The sequence below is a fragment of the Rhinopithecus roxellana genome, chromosome 5 (assembly GCF_007565055.1).
Source record: "Rhinopithecus roxellana isolate Shanxi Qingling chromosome 5, ASM756505v1, whole genome shotgun sequence".
Taxonomy (NCBI): domain Eukaryota; kingdom Metazoa; phylum Chordata; class Mammalia; order Primates; family Cercopithecidae; genus Rhinopithecus; species Rhinopithecus roxellana.
Genome location: NC_044553.1, coordinates 109,423,971 through 109,441,632, shown reverse-complemented (window position 1 = coordinate 109,441,632; position 17,662 = coordinate 109,423,971). Strand labels below are relative to the sequence as shown.

General features: G+C 37.9%; 1 protein-coding gene across 8 annotated transcripts in view; it reads right to left on the bottom strand.

Moving 5' to 3' along the window:
- Positions 1-17,662, bottom strand: part of UBE2Q2 (ubiquitin conjugating enzyme E2 Q2) — a 59,336-nt gene that overhangs the window by 3,582 nt on the left and 38,092 nt on the right. For 6 of the 8 annotated variants that reach the window (XM_030930037.1, XM_030930040.1, XM_010375728.2 and 3 more), the window contains 4 exons: positions 14,825-14,883; positions 7,134-7,182; positions 6,579-6,674; positions 419-485 (listed from right to left, as the gene is read on the bottom strand). In XM_030930037.1, the coding sequence (XP_030785897.1) occupies positions 419-485; positions 6,579-6,674; positions 7,134-7,182; positions 14,825-14,883 (271 nt within the window). Of the gene's footprint in view, positions 1-418; positions 486-6,578; positions 6,675-7,133; positions 7,183-14,824; positions 14,884-17,662 lie in introns of those variants that run through there. The other 2 variants (XM_030930038.1, XR_004057231.1) reach the window with 2 other exon arrangements.

Here is a 17,662-nt window from a genome sequence, read left to right as displayed (position 1 = left end):
CGGGCGGATCACAAAGTCAGGAGATCAAGACCTTCCTGGCTAACATGGTGAAACCCCATCTCTACTAAAAACACACACAAAAAAAATTAGCCAGGCATGGTGGCAGGCGCCTGTAGTCCCAGCTACTTAGGAGGCCGAGGAAGGAGAATGGAATGAACCTGGGAAGCAGAGTTGGCAGTGAGTCAAGATAGCAGCACTGCACTCCAGCCAGGGTGACAGAACGAGACTCCATCTCAAGAAACAAATAAAATAAAATAAAATAAAATAAATAAAGGTTTTTGTATGCAGCCAAGTTTTTTTCACTATGGTAACAGTACTTTAAGAAACTAAAGCAAAAACAGAAAAATAAAACGGTAAATATTAATACATTATCTAAAACTTCTTAAATGGCAATAAACACTTATTGAATTAAACATACCATTTTTCTCATGTATCTGTACAATGGAATTATAAGATTGTTGGGCTCTTGCTAGATTATATTGATTCTGAAAGAGAATTACACATTTTAAATCAGAAGTGTAATTAGGTGAAAATTATTATAATAAATTTATGAATGCATCACACTGTGCTTAAAAGAACACAGGAAAACTGACTCTCCATTTCAAAAACAATTTTAACTTAATAGCCTCATTTCTCAAGTTCATTATTCTCTACAAATTTATAAAAATAACAAAACCAAAATTGTACCCCAATAAAAATCAACAAGCCTCACAGTTCATTTTTATAAGTCTTCCTACCATTGGACAAGTACAAAGCTTTCTGGTTCTAGAGTCTGTCTGAAAGAGTCTGTCTGGTTCTAGAGTCTATTGCTGAATCAAGTTAAAGGATTATATCTGGATGTTAACAAAACTCAAACGCTCTTCATGTAGCTTCTATTTTAAAAATAACTACAAAATATTACTTTCAGATAAGAAAATATTAAGCTTCCACGACTATACATATGAATGACATTTTAAGTTAGAAATCTAAAGAATGCCCGTAATTGGCACCTGGCTTACTAAAGGAGCCCTCTTTTGATAAAAATATACAATCTTTTTAAGAAGCCAAATCTAGGATTTTGTCACCATACAACCAACCTATATCTTCACTTCGAATATACCAGAACACTCTCCATAGTGGTACCCATCTGTCCACTATATTATGTCGCAGAATTTTTTGCATAATAAATTCACACAGCACAAGACTCAAAAATGTCTACATCCTAAGTGAAACTCTCCCTCCTACTTGTACCCTAAACACCCAGTTTCCTCCCATTCAACCCCCTTCCTCCACACAAGTTAACCACTATTACTAATTTCTTTTATGTCCTTCTTTAAGATTATACAAAAATATTCATGTACAGCCCACTGTTATTAGCCATTGTCCCCGGCTTTCCTTCACTAACAGTTGCATGCTACAGACACTGGTCTGCCCCTTTTCTCATCTAGCATATCCTGGAGAATGTTCCAAATCAGTATAGAACATACCTGTTTTAAACACTGAAATATTTCTATTACATGCATATTCAAATATTTAATCAGTCCCCTAATGGTAGACATCAGGTTGTCAGTATTTTGCTGTTATAATGTTGCCATGAGCAACCTTGTACGTATATCTGCTGAGTACTGGTAAAAATGTCCTACAGTAGAGCTCCTGGGTCAAAAGTTATACATGCCTTAGTAATTTTGAGATAGTGCTAAACTGCCCTCTACATAACTGCACAAATGTGTCTGCCCACCAGGCATCCGTAAGAGTGCCTTGATGCAGCCTCACCAGTGCAGTGCTTCAAATATTTGTAGATTTCTGACAATACACTAGATGGACTCCCAGTACAGTTTTAATTTGTATTTTTTTTTTTTTTTGAGACGGAGTCTCGCTCTGTCGCCCAGGCTGGAGTGCAGTGGCGCAATCTCGGCTCACTGCAAGCTTTGCCTCCTGGGTTTATGCCATTCTCCTGCCTCAGCCTCCTGAGTAGTTGGAACTACAGGTGCCCGCCACCATGCCCGGCTAGTTTTTTGTATTTTTAGTAGAGACGGGGTTTCACCGTGGTCTCGATCTCCTGACCTTGTGATCCACCCGCCTCGGCCTCCCAAAGTGCTGGGATTACAGGCGTGAGCCCCCACACCCGGCTTTAATTTGTATTTCTATTACTGAGTGAGACTGAGCATGTCTCCAATATGTTCATGAACCATTTATTTCTATTCCTGTAAACAGACTTTTTATACCCTTTTCCTATTTTTTTTAACATGTTAAATTTATGGAAGAACTTTTCCTATTTTTCTACAGGGTAGTCTTTTTCAATGTCTAGAGCTCTTTAAAATAGTAAAGCCGGCCGGCACGGTGGCTCACATCTGTAATACCAACACTTTGGGAGGCTGAGGCAGTTGGATCACCTGAGGTCGGGAGCTCGAGACCAGCCTGACCAACACGGAGAAACCCCATCTCTACTAAAAATACCAAATTAGCCGGACATGGTGGCGCACACCTGTAATCTCAGCTACTTGGGAGGCTGAGGCAGGAGAATCGCTTGAACCCGGGAGGCAGAGGTTGCAGTGAGTCCGAGATCACACCATTGCACTCCAGCCTGGGCAATGAGAGCGAAACTCCGTCTCAAAACAAACAAAACACACACACACACAAATAAAATAGTATAGCCCTGCCATAATGCACCTAATAAACTAAACATAAAATGTATAGTAACACATTTTTCTTAACATTAATGAAAAAGTGGTTTTTTTAGTATTTTCACAAAAAGGACAAAAATAAGATTCAGAAACAAACTGTACATAAAAATATATATATACCCTGAAATTCCCAAATGACTGTGAAGTAGTCACTTTCCAACCCTACTGCCCACCACCCAAAACACAAGGAGAAAATAAGAATGTTGGCCTTCCCCAGTCTCAATATCAGTAGCAAGGTACTCAAACGCCCAGTTTAAACAAATGTTTCTGCAGAGGCTTTACTGTACTGTGGGTCTAGCCCTTCCTATTCTTCTAACTCACTGATTTCTGCTTGTATATCTTTAATAATTTCCCCATTCTGCTTTCCTTCAGGTTCTTTTAAGAGACAGAGTCTTGCTCTGTCACTCAGACTAGAGTGCAGTGGCTGGATCTCAGCTCACTGCAACCTCCATCTCCCAGGTTCAAGCAATTCTCCTGCCTCAGCCTCCCAAGCAGCTGGGATTACAGGCATCCGCCACCACACCCAGCTAATTTTCGTGTTTTGTTTTTTTGGCAGAGATGGGTTTCACCATGTTCCGCAGGGTGGTCTTGAACTCCTGAGCTCAGGTCATCCACTTGTCTCAGCCTACCAAAGTGCTAGATTACAGGAGTCAGTCACCGTCCCCGGCCTCCTTCAGGGTTTTTCATTGTCCTGTCTAGCAATCAGTTAGAGGCTTGATTCATTTTCATTCTTTTCTTAATGGCATAAGGATTTGGCAATGAACATTCCTCTAAGCTCTCCTTTAGTCTCTGATAAGTAATGATTGCATTATTGCTATTCTGTAGATATTCTGCAGTTTTAATTTTGAAGCCCTGTTTGACCTAAGGGCTGTTTGCATGAGTTATAAAATTCCAGAAAGAAATACCTGTTTTCTGGTTTTATTATTAACTTATAGATGTAACTAAGATCAGAGAATGACATCTGTCCTTTTCTGTTTTTCAGTATTTGAGGTGTGCATTGAAAAAGATTAGTTTCTTGAATGTTCCAGACAGGAAGAGGGAGGGAGAAAAGGGGAGAGAGGAATAGATAGAATTCTAGTATTTTAATTATGGTTCAATTCTAAGCATTTTAAAATTTCATTTTACTTCTTAAAACCATGATTTACAACTGTGTTTAATTTCCAAATTCACATAGCTTTTTTGTTAATCTCTTCATTATTGCCTTCTAACCTTAACTGCTTCATATTTAAATGATATGGTGTGTATGGTACCAACTGTTTTTAAATCTTCTGATTTTATGGATTTATAATTAATTTTTCTCCCATAGTCCATAAATACTTGAGAACAATCTATATCTAACTATTAGGTACTGAGGTCTATGTCCATTATACCATGCCTGTTCACTGGTTATTCAAATCTACATATGGGCATTCTGTTTATCTGACTAGTAGTATGCAGGGTATGTTGAGATCTCCAACTATGATAGTGGACTTGTCAACTTCTCCCTGTGGTTTTATCAGTTTTTCCTGGGTATTTTGAGGCTATTGTGATAGGTACATAAAATATGAAAATTGCTATATCCTCCTAATTAACAGACTTATCATCAAATTGTTACTAATGCTTTCTGTTCCAGAATCCTATTTTGTTTGATACTAAAGCTACGTCATTTGTTTTTGGTTAATGTATACTGGCATATCTTTATCACTCTCTTTTATAAAAATTTTCAACCTTTTTGTACCTTTATATCTTAAATATAAAGATTAAATATAAAGATTAAAACAGCTGGATTTTTAATCTAACTGGTAACTTTAGTCCATTTACATTTGTTATGACTGATTTATGTAGACTTGCTTCTATCACCTTTAGAACTTCTATTTCTCTCACTTTCTAGTATAATTCTAATATCTCCTCCTGGGATTCCACTAAGACATATTTTAGACCTCACTCTGATCTCTCCCCACCAACCCCACCAACTTCTGCCCTATCATCTATCCTCATGTCTCTCTGTGTAACATTCTAACTTATTTTTTTGAGATAATCATCTAATCAATTAATTCTCTTCTGGTATTTAATCTACTGAGTTTCTTATTTCAACAATTATATTTTTTCTTTATTTTCAGACAGAGTCTCACTGTCATCCAGGCTGGAGTGCAGTGGCGTGAACATGCCTCAGTGCAGCCTCGGCCTCCTGGGCTCAAGTGATCTTCCCACCTCAGCCTCCTGAGTAGCTGAGACTATAGACAGGTACCCCATACCCAGTTAATTGTTTTTTAGGGTGGAGGGGGGTATTTTTTGTACAGAAGAGTTCTCACCATGTTGCCCAGGCTGGTCTCCAACTGCTGGGCTCAAGCCATCCTCCTGCCTCGGCCTCCCAAAGTGCTGGGATTACAGGCGTGAGCCACCATACCCATCTATATTTTTTATTTCTATAAGTTCTATTTCATCCATTTTCTTTTCAGGTCTTCCTCATCATTCCTGGCGGTCTTACTGCTTGCTCAATTTTATGATTCCATCTTTTTTTCTTTATTTTAGATTTCACATGTAACTATTTTCTCACAATTCTAATATCTGAAGTATGTGTTTTGTATCTGATAATTCCAAAACTTACTGTCTTTGGGAAACATATCTATTACTTATTATTTCTGACAATTCTCAAATATGTTGGGTTGACTACCTGAATGCTATGATTGGAGTGAATTCTTTTAATCTTTGGGAATCCTACAGGCTTAAATTAGAGATGCTTTCCTACAAAAAATATCTGAGTCTGCTTCTGATGACAGCTGTGGATGCAACTAACATGAGACCACTTTACCATCTTGTATAATCCTGAGATTCTCCAAGAGATTTGGCTCCCCAACCTTGCTCATTTATACACAGGAGACTAGACTGCTTAGTATAGGTAGTGACTCACTTTCTCCTACCCTGGAAAAAACAAAACAGATCTCTCATCTGAATGTGATCACAGTCTAGGGGATTCTATGTGAGAATAAGTGGAGGTTATGGGCAGCAGAAAGACAGATGCCTTTCACTGACCATAGAAATAGGTCAGAAGCTGCCCTAAAGACTGTGTGCTCCAGGATTTCACTATTTAACTCAACTACCATTCCCTCCACAGTGAATGGAAGCTTCTGAGAGCACCATCTTGCCTTTAAACCACAAATTGTTAAAAGTCATGGTAACAAACCTCTGGTTTTGGAAGGCTGTCTCACTTATGTCCTAAAATTAATGTTACAGCCTATGTTTCATGTTAACTGAAAAGAAAAACAGCCTGAACAACATCCTTATGTCCCATGGCTTGCTCTCAGCTCCCCTTGGTTGGGCCTAGGGCAGCGAGACTGTCTGGTTCCAATCCTTTTTCTGTCACTTGTCACCTCAGACAAGTTGTCTAACTAACTTCTGTATGCTTCAGTTACCTCATCTACAAAATGCAGATAATAATAGCATCTACTTTTTAAGTTATTAAGAGGATTGAAAGAGTTAATAAAAAGTAAAAGATTAAAAAAAAACTTGGTAAGAATAGGCACAGAGGAAAAAAAGTAAAAATAAATAAATGAAAAGACTAGAGCCTAGCACATAAAAGCTTACCAGGAATTAGTTCTATAACATGAACTCTATTTTTTAAAACTTTAAAGTACATATAATTTTTAATTTACTACAGTATACATACCAATAATAAGTTTACAACTGTAGACATGTTTATCTACAGCAAATATAACAAAGACTAAAAGAACAGATACTAAATCATTAAGTGATTATCAATTAGTATCTTTAATTTTCTTATAATTCCTTATTTTCTATAGATCACTTTTGTAACAAGAAGAAAACAAACCAAATGAAAATGAAACTATCTCAAAAAAGAATTAAGTCAAGACAGGAAGAAAGCTCATAAATATAAAATATATCTTATGGTTTATGTAAAATTCTTAACAAAAGTACCTTATTTGCTCCAAACTGCACTCTGGCTTTACCTTTGACTAAGGTGGCATTTATTTGCATGATGACTGATTCTATTGAGTAGGCACTGCTCCAGCCCTACAGGAAGAACAAAATATCTCTAAAATACAGCAGTATTTCTGATTCCCACTTGGGAAGGCCTAACAAAATGGTATGTAACTCAACAGCAGCAAATCGGTGTTAAAAAGTCTATAGTCAAGGGGAAAAAGTAAAATTGGAACATTTCCAGAATCTCACCAAAAAAAAAAAAAACAACAACAACAACAACAAACCAATGTTTTAAGTGCCCAACATGAGCAAATTAGAACCTTAAATAAAGGTCACTCTTAATGCCTATCCTAGCATAGATTCAGCAGCAAGTACAATGTCATTTTATTGGTTTACCTTTTCATTCTTGAAAGTAGAAGCTATTTTAAAAATAAACTAAAATTTCTTTAAAAGTAGGAGCTATTAAAGAATTTTCTACTTACAATCTAATTTACATGATCAAAACACTAAATTGTGGGTGAAAATGGAGTACCGTAAGAAAAAAGTCACCTGTTTTGTGAGAAGTTCCATACATAATGCTCCTCCACCCAATACATACCTTAAAAAGAAAAAAGGAGTCATACAAAATTCTCGAAAATTATTCCTCCTTAAACAATTTCTAAGTGCCATTACCAAGAAAATATGCATACAAGATGAGAAAATAACATGCAAACATGAAAACAGTTGTTAGGGATATAGGACTATGGGTAACTTAAAAATTCTGTTATCACACTAATATAATCCCTCTGAAATTCTAGTCAATTTTTTCTAATGGTTCTTAGAACATAAAACTTTCAGATTTGTATGGTATCAGTAACTAAGAACTTAGCCCTAAATATTCCAAAGAAGAGGGGCAGAAGAACCAGTTTCCTTAAATGGCATTCGCATGTTCTTTACATCTGAAACTCTACCATGATGTTACAGCCAAGAGTTTTTCCCCTGACAGTGACAGTGACCTTATCCTATCCATGCTATGAACATCTGCATGGCTTTATGGTTCAAACTGTTTTTACCCATTCTATTGTGAGAATCAAATGGTTCTGACCATGGAGCTCCTCTCTGGAATTCCTTAAGCTCTTTCTAGGCCTGAAGACTATTCTCTGAACCAAAGATAACTTCTGGGGATGTACCAAATCTCCCATTAGAAAATCATTATTTAGGTAATGATTTTTTAACCTTTATATTTCTCAAAATTTCATTTCTCCTTTAATGTTAAATTTCAAAATACATAAATATCATGCCTAAAAAAATCAAGGGAATGATAGTTTTAGAACAAAAACTGTGGTAATTTTGAAAACACAAAAGCTAAGACCACTGATTAGGTCTATGTGGACACCAAGTCCACCACAAATTGTTCTGTCCTCTGGGGCTCTGCCCACACCTTTCCCTTGTTTGAGATTCCTTCTGCCTCCTACCCTTCCAAATGCTGTATTTCCCCCCAGAAGACTTGCCAAGACCACTCTACCCTGCACATCTTCCACTCCAGCTAACCAAAGGCATCCTTGTGTCGACTAACCAAATTACTTTGCAGAGAAGGCATCTAAAAACTTTTACTGTAGACCACTAACATTAATAATTGTTATAGTGACAACATTTAATAATAAAATTAGAGAAAGAAGTCCTCTTCAACTCCCCCATCCTGGAGAATCCAAGCAAGTGTCTCTCCCCACTTGCTTTGCCCAAACCCTGGGACCTTTCAAAGTGAAAAATTAATGGAAGGGAAAAAAACCTAAAAGAAAAACTCTCCAAAAACTTAAATTCAGAAGACTCATGGGATTAACTTTTTTTTTCTTTGTGGATTCTATTTCTGAAACATAGAAATCTATCTTCCACTCTTTAACTCTCCTACTGGGCTAAAAGAGTATTGTACGTAATGTGCACTCACTGATTTAACAGAATTAGAAGATCCAGGTGCTCATTTAGATTTTGGTTCCACAATTGCTCAAAGCTTAATAATCGGTTCATGAGTTAACACCACACATGATCTTCAAATTTTGGAAATGCTGATGGTGGACAGGAACTTGTTTCCGGAAAAGGAATTACACAGTAGACATTTTACCTATTATCCAACCACAACCACCTTTCCTTTAAGATACCCCACTCTGGCCGGGCGCGGTGGCTCAAGCCTGTAATCCCAGCACTTTGGGAGGCCGAGACGGGCGGATCACGAGGTCAGGAGATCGAGACCATCCTGGCTAATACGGTGAAACCCCGTCTCTACTAAAAAATACAAAAAACTAGCCGGGCGACGAGGCGGGCGCCTGTAGTCCCAGCTACTGGGGAGGCTGAGACAGGAGAATGGCGTGAACTCGGGAGGCGGAGCTTGCAGTGAGCTGAGAGCTGGCCACTGCACTCCAGCCTGGGCGGCAGAGCAAGACTAGGTCTCAAAAAAAAAAAAAAAAAAGATACCCCACTCTTCCTTTGAGGATGCAGAGTCTTAGGAGGTGGGAAGAAAGGGAGTTTTTGGATTTTCAGGTCAAAAGAAAGTGCATTTGTACAAGTACGTAATACCTACACAAATGTTTGTTGAACACAAGACGAGCAGTTCTAGTACCTTCACAAAAAGTAAGATAACTAAACTTTTCCTTAATATACACTTTCAGCAGCATCGACATTTAAAAGTGGCCGATTCTACTTCTGTATTAAATGACATTCCTTTTGTCAACATGTGTTCCAAATTCTTACTGCTCTTTGCCTCCAAAGGGTTCCTCCTGAATACTGAGACAGTTCAAGAATACTAGGGAAAAAAACATTAATGATCTAAGTAAGGGTCATCTAAGGATAACATGCCATATGTATGGACACAGTAATACAGTATTTTCAACTTTAAAAAAGTTCAGTTGCCAAAGTTGTACAGCAAACACTATCCTAAGCTTAGCCTCTTCGGATATTTCACTTAAAAATCACTGTAAAAAACACGAGTCACAAAAAGCCATATTTTGTATGATTCTATTTATATGAAATGTCCAGGAAAGGCAAATCTACAGAGATAAAAATTAGATGAGAGGTTGCCAGAATCAATGGTGGGGGAGACGGGTATAGGGAGTGACTGCCTATCAGTACAGGGTTTACTTTTGAAGTAATGAAAATGTTCTGAAACTAGGTAGTAGTAATGGCTGCACAACTCTGAATATATTAAAAACCACTGAATTGTACACTTCAAAGGGTGAGTTTTATAATATATAAACTGTATCACAATAAAGCTGTTAGTTTAAAAAATGTTTGGCTATGTCAAGAAATAAAGAAATAGGGTCATAACTAGAAGATGTGGGATATGAAATACATAGAAAACTGCTCAATAATCTATCTGGAATCACACAATGCTTAAGCTTTACCCTGACTGAAATGGCAAGCTTTTACTTCTTCCCAAGTCAGCAAATAATTCCTCCTCTTCACTTAATAGTTCACTATGAAGACCAAGCCATTTTGATTTTGCCTCCAATGAGCTTTCACATTTTATTCCTCCTTCCACTCCAATGACTACCAAACCAATGTAGGTTCTCCTCACTTCACTCTTAAGACAACAGTGTGGTCCTCAACTACTATCACACTCTTCTAGGCTCTGTGAGCACAACGTGTCTCCTATTCTCTTTTGCTGTCACCAGATTTACTTTACAATAGTTTCTTTACTGTTACTCCCATTTCTCAGTTATACAGAAAGATGAATAGCCAGGGTGATGATAGTTTACTTAGCAGAGGGGAAAAAAAAGGTCTGTCACCAGTCCACAGAACTGTTTAAGTACAAGATATTACATCAGCACTATTTCCTACAACTCTTCTACATAAGTCCTACCCTCCTTGTGTTATAGTTCAAACTGGTCTGGTATACTTTTGAGTATCTCATTCTCTTTCCTAGATAACTGATTGTGTTTATTTTTCACCTATGTAAATCATTTTCCTTCAACCTCCACCAGCTGACCAAACCCCACTCACATTTCACTGCCTAACTGGGATCCCACCTACTTCATGAAGTCTTCAGGTCACTGTTGCCAGAGCAACTCTTTGCTGCTTTAAACCTCTGATAAATTAAGTCCATAGTTAGCATTTGATAATCAATGGAGTACTTAGTACTTTTAATCCCCTCTTACACAGTTGGCATTTGGTATAATGAAAAACACTTTACTAGGAATCAGAAGATTTATTTGAGTAGATCACAAGCTGACTTATTATTCAAATTATTCATTTGAATAATGAGAACAATAACACTGTGGCAAAAAAGAATCAATTAAGAAACTATGTAACAGATTTTAAAATTGAAAATGGCATTATTCATAACTTCATGTATTTGTCTCTATTCTAGGTGGTAAACTAAGGTCATAAACTTAAATTCTTGGAATTCTTACAATAAAATGTTGAAAAGCTATACTGGTCAATTTTATAATCACATTTTAAAATGTTCTGATAAAAAAAAAATTTTTTTGAGACGGAATCTCGCCCTGTTGCCCAGGCTGGACTGCAATGGGGCAATCTCGGCTCACTGCAACCTCCACCTCCTGGGTTCAAGCGATTCTCCTGCCTCAGCTTCCCGACTAGGTAGGATTACAGGCACCCACCACCATGCCCAGCTAATTTTTGTATTTTTAGTAGAGACGGGGTTTTGCCATGTTGGCCAGGCTGGTCTCAAACTCCTGACTCAGATGATCCACCTGCCTTAGCCTCCAAAAGCACTGGGAATACAGGCGTGAGCCACCGCATCTGGCTGATAAAAATGTTTTTATATATTTATTCTGAATTTGCAAATTTCTTCCAAATCTTTTCCTTGATCATTTTTTTTCTCTAAGATTTTGAACAAAAAAATGACCTGTCTTCCTTTTCCCATGCTTATGGGAATACTGAGTAAACATACTACAATTTTATAAATAAGCACATAAAACTAAAGCACTATAGTTGGCCGGGCACAGTGGCTCATGCCATAATCCAGCACTTTGGGAGGCCCAGGTGGATGGATCACTTGAGGCCAGGAGTTTGAGACCAGGCTGGTCAACATGGTGAAACCCTATCCCTACTACAAATACAAAAATTAGCTGGGCATGGTGGCACATGCCTGTAGTTCCAGCTATTCAGGAGGCTGAGGCAGGAGAATGGCTTGAACCCAGGAGGTATAGGTTGCAGTGAGCCAAGATTGCGCCACTGCACTCCAGCCTGGGCAACAGAGTGAGACTCTGTCTCAAAAAAAAAAAAAAAAAAAAAAAAAAAAAAAAAAAAAAAAAAAGGCCGGGCACGGTGGCTCAAGCCTGTAATCCCAGCACTTTGGGAGGCCGAGACAGGCGGATCACGAGGTCAGGAGATCGAGACCATCCTGGCCTACATGGTGAAACCCCGTCTCTACTAAAAATACAAAAACTAGCCGGGCGAGGTGGCAGGCGCCTGTAGTCCCAGCTACTCGGGAGGCTGAGGCAGGAGAATGGTGTAAACCCAGGAGGCGGAGCTTGCAGTGAGCTGAGATCTGGCCACTGCACTCCAGTCCGGGTGACAGAGCGAGACTCCGCCTCAAAAAAAAAAAAAAAAAAAACTAAAGCACAATAGTTACGTCGTTTCTCCCCAATCAGTAAAGGCTTCATTAAAGGTATTTTAACATTAAACTATGAAAAACGTAAGAACTATGACTTGGTGGCTAGTAAAAGGCTGGTGTTGCGAGCAAGAGAAAAGTTAGAAATTTACTATTTTTCAGTCTTATGTTTATTTTGTATATGTAAATACTTGGCTGGGTTACCTAACATTCAACTTCCGAAACTTATCATTAGGTTTTATGACAAGAGAAGTACTTTTTATAGCAATTTTATTGCCTGATCCAAAAACAGTCTACGGAAGCTTTAACAGTAACAAAATAAAGCTGTACACAATTCTAAACAACTCTGTTTCACACCCAACCTGGGACTTCCACTCACTGTAATAGTGTATTTGTGATCAACTTTGTAACAACCTGTCAAAAGGAGACCTCTAACATCTGCTCACAAAGGAATCCCTTCAGCATCTCCTGCTCTGCAGCAGCAAACACATGGGAATCACTCAGAACTCTGGATTTCCAACAGAACAGCATTTCCTAGAGAGTAAGCCAGAGGACACCATCCTCTGAGATGCTATCGTGTAAATTATTAAACAATTTTGGGAAAAATAGAAAACAGCATTAAGCCTCCAAGAAGTCCTTTGGTAAAAGATATTTTGAACCTGGTTTCCCCAAAACCTTGCAATCCCCTCAAAACATCTATTAACAAACCACTAGGCTGGGTACGGTAGCTCACGCCTATAATCCCAGCACTTTGGGAGGCTGAGGTGGGCGGACCACGAGGTCAAGAAATCGAGACCATCCTGACCAACATGGTGAAACCCCATCTCCACTAAAAAATACAAAAATTAGTTGGGCATGGTGGCACATGCCTGTAGTCCTAGCTACTCAGGAGGCTGAGGCAGGAGAACTGCTTGAACCCAGGAAGGCAGAGGTTGCAGCCGAGATCACGCCACTGCATTCCAGCCTGGTGACAGCAAGACTCCGTCTCAAAAAAAGAAACAACAACAACAACAACAACAACTGTATTAGTGCTTAACATTTTGGGAGCTACGGCAAAGATTAGGTTGGAGGTGTCAGGTACGTAAACTCTTAAGAAACAATATTGAAATACATAAAATTTAAAGAAAAAATTAAAAACAAAAAAGAACAAAAATAAAATAATTTTAAAAAACAATATTGGGCCAGGCACAGTGGCTTAGACTTGTAATCCTAGTACTTTGCAAGGCTGAGGTGGGTAGATGGCTTCAGCCCAGGAGTTCAAGACCAGCCTGAGCAATATGGCAAAACCTCATCTCTACCAAAAATACAACAATTAGCTGGGCATGGTGGCATCTCAGCTACTCAGGAGGCTGAGGTGGAAGGATATCTTGAGCCCGGGAGGCAGAGATTGCGGTGAGCCATGACTACACCACTGCACTCCAGCCTGGGCAACAAAGACAGAACCTGTCTCAATAAATAAATACATACATAAATAAAAATTATATTGCTTTACCATGTGGCAGAACTCAAAATGAGCGCAGCATATCCATATGTAATACTAAGGTTAAAAAAAACACACACACTTTTTGTTTCTCTGAGCTTTATAGATGGACACCATGCCCAAATAACTATTCTGTAGTATCAACAGCAAATCAGTATGTATTCTGACTACAAGAAATGATTCTTAACAGGATTTTAGCCCCCCAAAACACATATATAAGCATGTAAAGCAAATATAACTAAAAATAACTGTAGGAACAAAGCTCTTCTGGAGAAAGTTCTGAAGTCTGATGTAGTCACTCATATTTTTACCCTAAATACAACTATTACTACCTCAACCATAGACATGATCAAAGTAAGGGCTGGATATATTTAGATTTTAATCACCATAATGTAGATTATGTCACATAATAGAATTAGTCAGCCGAGTGTTTGAAAATTCTCAAGTTAAACTGCTCATACTTTGAGGGCCTACTGAACATTTCATAAATAACCTAACAAATTGTGATCTTTTCCCCCGCTTCTGTAAGACTTCCAACCACAAGAAAAAGCAATACAATTACCATTTGACCCTACTAAACTGCAAGTATTACCTGTAGAAGTAATTAGCCAGTTCCATAGGTCCATGAGATTTCCCATGATTATCCCTAGAAGTACCAATTAGGATCACAGGCATGTGGGGACCACTCTTTAATCATAACATTCTCTAAACCCTCAATTACAATTTACATTTGAAAAACATTAGCTTTTTTAGGGTAAAAAGTATGTGTATATATATATATATCTGTGTGTATGTGTGTATATGTATAAATACGTGTGTGTATGAATAATTAAAAACTCTACCTCTCAACAATATAATGCTTTATAACCAACGGTTCTAAGTGTGGGCCCCAGAACAACAGTATCATCTTCACCTGGAAACTTCTTAAAAATGTAAATACTCAGGCCCTACCACAGACCTACTGAATGAGAAACCTGGGACTAGCTCTCCAAATGATTCTGGTGCACACTTAAAAAAAAAAAAAAAAAAAAAATGCAGGCCAGGCACACTTGCCTCATGCCTGTAATCCCAGCACTTTCAGAGGCCAAGGTGGGAGGATCACTTGAGCCCAGGAGTTCAAGACCAGCCACGACAACATAGTGAGACCTCGTCTCCATAAAAAAAAATTTTAACTGAAAAAAATTTTCTTTTTAAGTAATTGCTTAAACTTACCCTCCTGAGAGAACAGGTAACACCACTCGAACAAATGGAGGATCAAATGGAAAGTTATCCTAAAAAGCAAATAAGCAAGTTTAATTAATTTTAAGAACATCCTTAATGCTATACTATTTAGAAGATTTTAAAAGATACTATAAAGAATGTGTACATTTATTATCAGGTAATGGGTAAGAGTCATAAAACTAGTACCCAAAACCAAAATGAAAACCAAATCAAATAAAAATGAAGTTAAAATCAGGCCCAAACAGAACAGTGTTATGGTAAACTGATGAAACACATGAAGGGGTTCCACTTCACTAGAACTATATAAAGGAACCATTCCAATAATGATAGACTAGGTAATTTAGATCAATTTTCTGACTGAGAACTAGAAAGGTGAACAAAACATAACAATTTCAGGGCTAAGAAAAGCGAACACCAGAGAGCAGGATCTTTTTTTCCCCCCCTTGGGTTTTCTTCCAATTACAGAAGAGAAAAAGAAGAGGTTCACAAGCTGAACTAGAACTCAGAGCTCACAGAGACATAAACATTGCAGCTCAGCGTTCACCGAGGAGAGGCCGAGCAAAGGCCCTGCTAAGACTGCCACTCCTAAGGTTGCGACCCTGAAAACCAACTGCAAATTGCCCTGACAGGGAATGAGGCCAGCTTGAATCATCTCAGTCCCTGATTGCATGAGGCAATCCTGGGTTGCTAATTTCCAAGCCCCTGGCAGGGGCAAATATAAATCCTCTCTGGAGAAGATTATTATCCAAGGCTTCAAATTAGTTCTGTATTTTTTCCATATATAATGTCTATCACTAAAAATAAGCCACATGAGACAAAGACAAATAGAAAACAAGAGAAGAAAATAATAGACACATAACCACAAGGGGTCAAGATAATAGAGTTAACTCTGTTGAACATAAGCGAGGAAAGAAAAGACAAGACTGAAAGTCTGGTAGAGAAACGCAAATTATAAAAATGAACCATATGGAAATTCTAAAATTTAGAAATACAACAGCTGAAATTAGTAGCTTAATGGATAAGTTTAACCACAGCAGTAACTTAGCAGAAGAGAGATTCAGTAAACTGGAAAACAGGTCAGAAAAACAAAATGGTAGAAAATGCAGAAAATAAAAAAGATAGTGAAAAGTTTATCACATACGTAGAGTCCTGGAAGCAAAAAAAGAATGGGACAGAACCAATACCTGAAGATATGGTTAGTGATAATTTTCCAAATCTGATCAAAGACTTCACAAGATTTGACCACAGTAAATACTTCAAGAGAAACAATGGAAGCTAGGATAAGAGAATGATATCTTTGAGGCACTGAAAGAAACTGCCAACCTAGAAACTTACACTCAATGAAAATACTCCTCAAAAATGAAATAAAGGCCAGGGACGGTGGCTCACGCCTACAATCCCAGCACTTTGGGAGGCCAAGGTGGACGGATCATCTGAGTTCGGGAGTTCGAGACCAGCCTGACCAACACGGAGAAACCCCGTCTCTACTAAAAATACAAAATTCACCAGGCGTGGTGGCGCATGCCTGTAATCCCAGCTACTCAGGAAGGTTAAGGAAGGAGAATCGCTTGAACCCGGGAGGCGGAACTTGCGGTGAGTCGAGATTGCACCACTGCACTCCAGCCTAGGCAACAAGAGCGAAACTTGGTCTCAAAAAAAAAAAAAAAAAAAAAAAAAAGAAAGAAAGAAAAATAAAGGTTTTTGTTTTTCATCTTCAGACTCACACTAAAGGAAATACTAAAAGTTATTTTCAGACTGGAGAAAGAGGATCCTCAATGAAAATGTGGAGAATAAAGAGCATAACAAAGAGCAAATGTGCATGCGGATCTAAATGGATATTGACCAATTACATTATTATGTGTAGAGTTTTAGATAAGTATAGAACTAAAATGCATGATGACAGCAGCACGTATATGGCAGGGAGGACATGACCTCAGTGTTCTAAGGTCCTTGTATTGACAAGGAAAAGGAAAAAGTATAAATTTACAAGTTTATATTAGACTTTGACAAGTCAAAGACATATTGTAACTGTAGGGTAGTAAAAAAGAAGAACTACCATGCTGACAGAGGTATGAAACTAGAGTAATAAAAAAATCCAAAAGAAAGATGAAAAGGAGTGTGAAGCAAGAAGGACAAATAGTAATGAATCTATAAGATGGAGATTCAGACCCAAGTATCAGCAATAATGAATGGGTCCAACTAAAAGACAAGGATCATCAGACTTGATAAAAATATATGAAGTGAGGAAGATGATATAAGATGAGGGATAAGAAGAAATCGTTTTCTAACTTGCAATAGAAATGTAAGATTATCCACAAGATACCAACTTAATGACACAAGATAGCAACTTAACGACAGTTATTATAATCTACTTTCAAATAAAATAGCTCACCTTTCACCTATATTTAACAGACATAATGAAAGGTATAGAGGTTGATGTAAAGCTTGGTAAAGTACAACTTCATTTAACCTCCTATTTAGAAATTTAAACATGTGAATCCCTAGTGACTACAAAACCTCTTCATTGATTATGTATGATTTAATTCATTGTAAACAGTTCAGAATAACTCTTCCACATCAAAATCTGGGGACTCTATTCCATAAAGTCTATACCCTGGAACTCAGGAATCCGTATTTTACAGAAATAAAAAGTTCTTCAAGGAGGAAAAAAAAAGGTTGAGGGTGACTGTTAAAATGAAGTTTCAGTTACCTTAGTATATATTAACTCAGAAACAGACTCTCAGGCTCTACAAGGATATCAGAAAGTTATCTGAGATCTTAACATCTTAGCCATCTAAGTTATTCTTAAGGAAAAGGCACATTCTGTTT